Genomic DNA, 10,487 nt, shown 5'->3' with positions numbered 1-10,487 from the left:
GAAGAGATAAATATTCAGAATATAAATTGATGTTTCGTTTCCATGATCAGTTCTGATTTCTGTAGGTGGATGTGTGCTTGTGACCAAGGTTTGTTCTCTTGATAATTTTCTGATTTTATTAAATTTAGTTTGATAGTTTTCTGTTTTCTTTTGCTTTAGCCTAGATAACGTCCAACCCCCCCCCCCCAAATTGCATATCATCTAGCATAAAAATCTGACTTGAATCTTCCTCGTGGGATCGACCCCTTGCTTGCTCTATACTATCTTGTGTGTTGTGTTTGAAGCTAGGGTAATTAATTTGTGCGACCGCGACATCGCAACAACATGGAAACACAGATTGGAACATGTGCGCCCAATCCTTTTTTGCCGTATAACCACCAGCCTCCTCCACCAGTATCTCCTCCTCTTCCTCTAGCTCCACCTTTATATTAATTTGTAATAAACACTAATTACCTTTAAAATTTCATTTAATATTTTTTTTGAAACACATTCAGTTTGTAATGAATATTATTTAACTTTGATTTTTTGTTTTTGATGTTTAATATAAATTTTATTTGAATAATTGGTTTTTATTACCATTAATTTATATAATTTTATATTATATATTCTAACTAATTTTTTAAAAACAAATTTAGAAAAAACTACTACAAAGGGTTTTACCGACGGAATGAATCCATCGGCATTTGACAGTACATTCACCAACGCATTTACAGACGGATATATTCGGTCGGTATTTCATACACTCACCAACAGCTTTACCGACGAACTGAATCCGTCGGCATTTGGCAGTAGCTGCCACAATTACCGACGACTTTATAGACAGATATATTCGGTCAGTATTTCAAACACTCACCGACAAATTTACCGACGATACCTAGCCGTCAGTAAATCACGATATCACCGACAAAATAAAATCTGTTGGTATATTTCAAGCGGGAAACTTTTTTTTTGGCGCACAAATTCCATCTGTAAAACTATCAGCAAATGATTTTTTTGTTTTTCCTACTGATATAGCGACGGAATGGGGAATCACCGACGAAGGGAAAGCCGACGGACGTAATCCGTCGGTGAAGACGTCGGTAAATAAATCACCGACGAACTGCTAATCACACACCGACAGAATATTTCCATCGATAAAACTGTAAAATCTTGTAGTGATTAATATCAAACTTATTTTGTCAAATGCCTTTCCTATACACGGATTGCAATAAAATTGAAAGAATTTTATATTAAAATTAACCGAGCCCAATATATACATAGGACCTAAAAACCCACTAAAATAGGCAAGAAAAAAAAAGCATGAACATAAAAAATTAAGCTTTTGGGGTCTCACCTAACAATTTAAGTTTTTGGATTGAGATGATTTTTAGATATTGTATCAGAGTCTTGTTAACCAAGTGATCACAAGTTTAAATCTCACCACTCCTATTTTATTTGATAAAAATTAAGGATAAAGAAGTGTGAGGTTATGCAAGTTTGAAGCCTATAAAATTTTCAGTTGATTGTAAGAACCAGATGATTTTCTAGTGACAGTATCAAGCAACAAACGAAGTGTGTGTGTGTGTGTGGAGACAATATGAAATTAAGGAAAAGCCAAAGCTAAAAAGCTTCTTATTTATTTAGTTTTATTTATGCCCACCACATGATAGTAGGCATTCGAGATCCCTCATACAGGATTGCAGTAGATAATAGTTCTGGTTCAAACATGATAATAGGCAATCGACTTCCCTCAATATCATTCTGACACCATTTTATTCTCGATTTTTGGTGCTCTCTATTCATCTGGTTCAAACATAACAAGAAGAGGGCCGGCACCGGGAACCAAGTTCTTGTCACCGTTGACACCAAGTGGGACGCATGAGCATTCACAGAAGGGTTCGGAAATTGGACAAAAAGAAAGCTGGTAAAAACTATTATCACCTTCACACTTGGTGATCTTAAACCGATTCAATCTATCAACACCTCCAGTGGTCACAATGTACCCTTTCAGTGTTGTACTGAATCGGATTTTCCACATGGGTGTATAACTGGTACACATGGGTTCGGAAATTGGACGCATGAGCATTAAGCACATGGCACCTGGCCCTGCAAAGTTCACATTTAGATGAGTTCCTTCGCGGATGACACTATCGGTGGATTGTATAACTGGTGAAAATGTTATTGGGAGGCTCTCGTTCAATGTGGAAAGTATAACATCTGAATTGCATAAGACCTGGCCATTGATAGTGACTGCAAGAGTTGTTGTATTGTCAGTCGAGGGGGCTACGATTAAATAACGAGCACCAGCTTGCCAGGTAGATAGATACAATTTAGATTTAAAGTGGAACTATTTTCGCTGCGACGTTGCACACGTGCGACATATGGTAACAATATTTTTCTTGTCTAATGACTCGGATCCTACTAAATAGTTATTTGTTGATATATAAGCCATCATTTAGAGATGAATCGTTTCCTAACCTGGTTTGCAAAAAAACAAAAAACCAGCAGATCCCACCACGATCTATACAAAAAAACCAGTTCATTCCACTGCCTTGATATGCAAAACAACCTCTACCATTTCAAAAATGTTCGTGAACGAGCATACTCACTAAAATCCCTGTTATCATTTATTAGAGAGTAATATAAAATTATTCTTGAGACCTCATCTAATAGTTTAAGTTATTAGGTTGAAATAAGTTTTTGATATGGTATCAAAGCCTTTTTTATCAAGTGGTTATGAGTTCAAATCTCACCATCTTCTTGTTTATTGATAAAAAATTACGCATAAAGTAGTGTCGATCTGTGTAGATTTTAAGCTCAAAAGACTTTCACTTGAGAAGGTATTATAGAGAGTAATATAAAACTATTTTTGGGACCTCCTTAATAGCTTAACTTCTTGGATTAATATGGTTATTTGATGGTATTATACTCACTAAAATCATTGTAGCAGCAACAGCCCCTCCCACGCCAGCAACAGCCCCTCCCACGCCAGCAACAGCAGCAGCTTGTACCAGACCTCTCCAACAGCAGCAACTTCTTTGAAACTACAGCAGCAACTTCTTTCAAACCCTTATCCTCAGCACCACCTTATTACTACCCCTCTCTAAGACCCTAGACCGACTTTCACAAAAAGATCAGCTTTCACCTACCAATACCAATCATAACCATGTTTTGAATATGTGAAGATATACTTTGAAAGATTTCCTTGCTAGCTTCAGTATCAACCCCTAAGAAGATCCTTCATTAAATTTGGAGAGGTTAAGGACTTGTTCATTTCTCGCAAAAGGAACCGAGTGGAAGAAGGTTTGTGGACATCAAAATATGTCGATTTTAATAAATTTCTGATATTTGTTAGATTAATTGACCAATATATAAATAGGACCAAGTGAAAACCCACTAAAATATGCAAAAAACAATAGCCACGAAAACTGACATTTGGTTCCGAACATTTAGATGATATCAACCAATAATTGTAATAACCAGATGATTTTCTAGTGTCAATTAAGATCAAGCAACAAACGAAGTATAAATATGGAGATGCCATGAAAACTAAGGAAAAACCAAAGCTAAAAAGCTTCTTATTTATTTTAGTTTTATTTATGCCCAACACATGATAGTAGGCAATCGAACTCCCTCATACAGAATTGCAGCAGATAATATTACTGATCAATATCATTCTGACACCATTTTAGGTGCTCTCTATGCGTCTGGTTCAAATATCACAAGAACAGGGCCGACATTGGGAGCCAAGTGCTTGTCACTGTTGACGCCGACTGGGACGCATGAGCAGTCACAGAAGGGTTCGGACGTTGGACAAAAAGAAAGTTGATAAAAAACTATTATCACCTTCATACTTGGTGATCTTAAACCGATTCAATCTATCAACACCTCCTGTGGTCACAATGAATCCTTCCCGATTCAACCATCCCAATAGTGTTTTACTCGTGCTAACCTTCGACAAAACCACAAATTATAGTCCTTTAGCAAAGAGTTGTCGTATAGGTTTTGAGCTCTTGCCTCTTCCTTACTTGATTTATCCCAAAAAAGTGTTTTACTCGTGCTTTATAGGTTATATAATTGATCCTATCAATTAATTTAAAATTTAAATCTTTTAAATATAAATAAATAAACTATATTATTTTGAAACGACAATTGTTTTAATCATTAATAGTGTAATAATTGGTGAGCTTGACAACTCGAAAATAAACAAAGTAGTCTACTCTATAAATAACTTCAATTAAAACTACTAATTAACCTTCCAAATAAAATTCAAGTTGTGAAGCCCATAATCGGTCCTAGTATAAAATAATGATTTTTTAATTAATAATTTTTTTAAAACATTATTCCTATTTTCTTGCACGAAAAACTATTTTATAAATTGTCAAAAAAAATGATATCTAAAAATATATTGATTTGATAGAAGTTTAGTGATCTTCATTGTTGAGATCAGTATTAATTAGTTATCCTAATATTTTGTCTTCTAGTTCAGGTGTTGAAAGAGTGCAACATTTGGATTACGTGTTGAAAGAGTGCATGCATTTGTAGTTTATTTTTCATCAATTACAAATTATAGTCCTGCGGCAAAGAGTTGTCGTTTAGGTTTTGAGCTTTTGGACCACTTTATTTACTCGTGCTTAATAGTTTATAAGATTCCATCAATTAAAATATTTCATCGTCTCATTCTCAAAGAAAATAATAAATATTTTTCATCTTATTTTAAGATAGGTATTGCTAAATTCACTACAATTATTTTATTCCCACTAACATTTTAAAATGATTAATGTAATGTTTCAAAAACAACTCATATTTTATTGATGAGTTGAAAGAATGCGCAGAGAGCATAGATTTGAGTCCCCAATGTGCATTGAAAGAATGACATATTTTATCTGCATTCGCTGTATATTAATCTTCATACAAATACTTAAATTAAAAGTGGCACGCAAAACACAATAACAATAGTCCACATAAAAAATATAAAATAAATATTTCTTTATACATAATTTCATCCATAAATATTAGATTATAAAAAATTGCATTGCACTTTTATGTTCTAAAAGTTAGTCAGAATTATCTTCTTCTTCAATTGAATCAGCATTAGCTCCATCGCAATTTTCAACTTTGATAATATTGTTATCATCATTTTAATCGACTTGTACTTGTCCGCTGGAGATTAGAACAACAACTAACTCTTTAACTTTAACATCAACAAGACTATTATCGAAGACATGAAAATTTAATTTTTTTTAAGTCAATCGATGGAGCAACTCGATATGGTTCAACCAACTTATTAACTTGAAAGACATCTCCCACACTTGTTTCTTCGTTTCATCTTCAACAACCTCGACACGACCCTTGAGTTTTGTTTTTAAAATAGATAATCAATCAACTATTGAACGATTCTTTCTAAAGGAAGGGGTGTATGTGTAATAAATTTACTGGCATTGCTTGACAATAACAAAGACATCATTTACGTTGTGGAGTCTAGCATTTGAGTTAATTTTGATCAGAACATAATGGGAATCTACTCTGATTTCTCTATTAGTGGTGTCATACCAATAACATTTAAATAAAAAATATTTTATTATGTTCGGTATGATATTGCAATAATTCAACGACCCCTTCTAATTTACCATCATACTCGATTTCAAACTCACTACAAGTCGATCTCTTAACACAAACACCATTGTTATCCCGATACAGATTGTTAGGACCGAGTATATCCGTATATAAAAATATGAACTCTGATCTCATACGCATCCCTGGTTGCAAGTTGTAAACCATGAGTATAACTGCCCAACAAGAATAAGGAGCAGCAAATGACCCGAATAGGTTGAATTCGTTGTACACAACCGAGGACGCACATTCCTTGATTGAGTTAAAAAATTAATCAATAATTTTAAAATAGGCTTGTTTAGTAGCTGAACATGTTGGAAACAAAATTTTGAGTTTTGAATTCTTTTAGGAAGACACTGGAAATATCAAAAATAAAACACATATATCAAGAACATCTTTTTTGATTTTTTTTTTGTTGTATTTTGCAATTGTTTTGGTTTTCAAAAAAATAAAAAAGGTCAAAAAATATGGTTATGACATTCTCATTATTTCACCTTCTTGTTCATGTGTTGAACGAGTGCATAGATTTGGAATATTTGTTACATTTCATTAAGCGTGCTCATCTTGTCCGACAAAACTACAAATTATTGTCCTATGGCAACGAGTTTTTGTATAGGTTAAAAGCTTCGGGACCACTTTGCTTAGTAAGCCAACCCGCAAGACTTGTTTTAATCGTGCTGATCAAATAGGTTAAAAGCTTCGGGACCACTTGGCGGACAGAATGCGTGTTTGCCAAATGGTTGTGATTGTGAATAATTATATCTAGGAATAAAAGCATATAGACACACATATTCCGTATTTTTTCTTCATGAATTGCCCAATGCAAGCATTAGTGAGAAAAATATAGGACAGTTCATTACGACCATATATATTCATACCTTATTATTGTCATATCAAACTTAAAAAGATTGAATTGAAGAACCATGGAACCTATAAAATTGTCCTGTAAAAATCCAACAGCTCACTATAAGTACTAAACTTAAAACATTATTAGTCTTTTTTTTTGGCCCCACATAAACAAAAAAAAAAAAGAGGAAAGAGAAAATACAAAAAAAAATTAAAAATATGTTGGAAGAATATCAAAAAATTTACTATTAACACTACAAGATTCCACAGTTTTACCGACGGAAACATTCTGTCGGTGTGTGATTAGAAGTTCGTCGGTGATTTTTTTACCGACGTCATCACCGACGGATAACGTCCATCGGCTTCCCCTTCATCGGTGATTCCCAATTCCGTCGCCATATCAGTCGGAAAAACAAAAAAACCTTTTGCCGATGGTTTTACAGACGGAATTTGCGCGCCAAAAAAAAAATTCTCGCTTGAAATATACCGACGGATTTTTAGTCCATCGGTGATATTGTGATTGACCGACGGAAACTAACCGTCGGTAAATCTGTCGGTGAGTGTATGAAATACCGATTGAATATGTCCGTTTGGAAATTCGTCGGTAAGTGTAGAAGCTACTGTTAAATGCCGACGGATTAAGTCCGTCGGTAAGTCTGTCGGTGATGTTTTAAAATCCCGACCGAATTCATCCGTCAGTAAAATCCTTGGTAATATTTTTTAAAAAAATTTGTTTTTAAAAAATTATTTAGGATATATAATATAAAACTATATAAATTAATTGTAATACAAACCAATTATGCAAATAAAATTTATATTAAACATAAAAAAACAAAACAAAGTTAAATAATATTCATTACAAACTGAATATGTTTCAAGAAAAATATTAAATGAAGTTTTAAAGGTAGATAATGTTGATTACAAATTAATATAAAGGTGGAGCTGGTGGAGGAGGAGGAGATCCTGGCGGAGGCTGGTGGTTATACGGCCAAAAAAGATTAGGCGCACATGTTCTAGTATTTGACAAGTTCATAATCATTTCATGAAGCTGTTCATAAGCCGCTTTTTGTTGTTCATGAGCCGCTTCATACTCCGCTTTTTGTTGTGCTTGAGACGCTTTGAGTTGCTCAGACTCCGCTCTTTGTTGTGCATGAGACGCTTTGAGTTGTGCGTACTCCGCTTGTAGGTTATCGTATTTCTCGGTGAGCTGAGCCATGTGTTGCTGCAAGGCCACGAACTCCTCAGATTGAGAGCTCGATATTGATTGGGAGCTCCCAACGGTTGAAACACTACGGGTCGACCGCAAGTTGTCGGTCGTAGTGTTGGAGAGCCCGTAAATCCAATTTTTATCGGGTCCACCTGACGAGCCAACCTCCATCCACAAATCCGGATCGAGTTCTGGATGGGTCAAAATATTGTCCCCGTATCTCTCCCTCAACCGATTATTATAAGTCTCCTGAAAATTAAAAAAAAAAAGTAATCATCATATTCAATACAATGAACATAATAACTTACAAAATAAAATGGTTGAAAACAAACATACCACGAAATGCTGAGCACGGTTATCAACGAACTGTTGCGCCCCCTTCTGGAGGTCTTGACTCCGCACGTGCGTCTCCACAAACAGCTCCATTGGGCTCGACTCACGTCCAAGAGACGAAGCCTATAATGAAAAAAGATATATTAACAACAACTGAATTTAACGATATATTTCATTTAAATTAATCTTACCATCCGTTTCGCGTGTGCAGCAAATGGAACGGAGCCGCCAGTGTGCGTTGTCACCCCACCATGAATTGGCCGATTCCGGTTGCCAGCACCGGACTGTGAGCGTCGTGTGAACCGCTCAGACGTCACGTGCTCAAGATAGTGCGGCCATATATCTTCCGGGATGTATATCTATTTGAAATCCCTCCAAACCGCAACATCGTTCCAACCTTGGAAACCCCTATCCCTCACGGTTTTTTTTGCCTTTATTTGTGCTTCATACCAAAAATCACGCAACCAAAAATTACATTTCGAAACATAAATTTTTGTCTAAAAAAAATCCTGTATTGTTTTCGATCTTACCTAGTTGCCGCGTGATTTTCCCACACCCTTCTCACAACAGTGTTATGCTCACTGTCCCAGCAGAATTGGTGCTGTTTATAAATAAACAAGTTTAAATAAAAACAATAATTTGTTTACAATTATATTAATAATTTATTAGAAATAAGCTGAAAATTATAAATTAACACCAACTTGAAATCTGCCAAACCATGCATTGATTTGAGGCATTCATTCAGGATGCTTGGATATCTGACTCCATTGAAACAATGGAATCTCCATCGATGATTTAAACACCGATGATATTACTCGGGCGGCTTCAATGTTTGTGAACCTGAAAATAAATGAAATAAATTCAATAGAGATTACTTCATAAATTATGTTGTAATTTAAAAAAAAAACTAAAACCTTAACAAACTTACATTGAAAGGTCGTCCTTCCACTGTGCCTCGTACTTGCGGCTAAATTGATTCCGCTGCGAAGGCACGCTGCCTCTGCACTGTGAAGTACCGCTGGAAGAGGCAGCATCGGTTGACGTCGCAAGTGGTGTAGGTGCCTCTTCTTGAGCGGCATCTAAGGAAATATCATCCTCGCTGCTAGACAAACTAGCTGTGACTGCACTTGAGCGACCAGCTCTGGTTTTCATTCTACGCATCTACACAATTTGATACAAATAATTATATAATTAAATTCAAATATATAAAAAAATTTCGACAGCACCTCCCCTATACCGGATACTATCCAAATCCACAAACCTGCACATATTAACAATAGCCACAACCAATTTACCCAATCTATACTAATTATTCCAACATATTCAATTACTAATCCTAAGGTAAATTCAACATTAAGAATTATAATTCAAGTAATTATTCAATAATTATGCCAATACAACAAAACAATAAATTTTAAAAAAAAACTCTAGAATAACAATCAAAATAAATGGAAAAAATTAAACACAAAGCATGCAATAATTGAGTAAAACTAATAATTATTCCAACATATTCAATTACTAATTCTAAGGTAAATTCAACATTAAGAATTACAATTCAACAAATTATTCAATAATTATGCCAATACAACAAAACAGTAAATTAAAAAAAAACTGTAGAATAACAATCAAAATAAATGGAAAAAATTAAACACAAATCATGCAATAATAAAGTAAAATTAATAATTATTCCAACATATTCAATTACTAATTCTATGGTAAATTCAACATTAACAATAAATATTCAACAAATTAACTAATAATAATTATGCCAATACAACAATAAAAAATATTCAATAAATTCAAAAAAAAACTATAGACTTTAGCAATGAATTATGCAAAAAAAAACTATAGACTTTATCTACATTACAAAATATACACCAAAAAAAAAAACAATAACCAAAAAAATAGCAAAAAAAAAACCATTAAAGTAAAATGAAATAGAGGAAACACTAACCTTTTAAACTGATGGAGATTCACGATAAAAAAAGCTTGAGATCGCCTGAAGAATGGAGTGAAGAACGGAGAGGAAAAGAATGGTGAAAAACTGAAGAGAAGAGAAAATGAACTGAAGAGGCGGTCGGGGTTGGTTAAAAACAAGTTTTACTGACGGATTCACCGACGGATATAAAATTAATTATTATTTTAATTTATTCCATCGGTGATGTGTTAAAAATCTGTCGGTAAATTTTGAATTTCGCACCAAATTATTTAATGGCGCTCCATATTTTTCGCAGTCCGTCGGTAAGATGACGCGGTCAGAGATGCATTTAATGCACAACCCTTTGATATTCGGGCGGTCCGTCGGTAATTGTGTCTGTAAAATTGAGAGCGTACTGACGGACTTAAGTCCGTCGGTGATGTGGTGGCATTACCAGTAATTATTTTCGAACTCTCTATGAAACACCGACGGACTTAAGTCCGTCGGCGTGGCCGTCGGTGATTTGGTGGCATTACCTGTAATTATTTCATGTTACAAAATATATCATCCATGATCAATAATTATTTCAAG

General features: G+C 34.5%; 1 protein-coding gene across 1 annotated transcript; it reads right to left on the bottom strand.

Annotated features, from left to right (window-relative positions):
• Positions 1–1,657: 1,657 nt before the first annotated feature.
• Positions 1,658–3,147, bottom strand: LOC133697339 (wound-responsive protein GWIN3-like). The gene is made up of 3 exons (XM_062119808.1): positions 3,129–3,147; positions 2,909–2,995; positions 1,658–2,286 (listed from the first exon to the last, which is right to left on the bottom strand). Exons 1-3 carry the CDS (start codon positions 3,145–3,147, stop codon positions 1,775–1,777), a joined length of 618 nt encoding a protein of 205 aa, XP_061975792.1. The 3' UTR covers positions 1,658–1,774.
• Between the last annotated feature and the right edge of the window lie 7,340 nt (positions 3,148–10,487).

The sequence above is a fragment of the Populus nigra genome, chromosome 6, assembly GCF_951802175.1.
Source record: "Populus nigra chromosome 6, ddPopNigr1.1, whole genome shotgun sequence".
Taxonomy (NCBI): Eukaryota; Viridiplantae; Streptophyta; class Magnoliopsida; order Malpighiales; family Salicaceae; genus Populus; species Populus nigra.
This window is presented reverse-complemented; position numbering and strand designations above follow the sequence as displayed.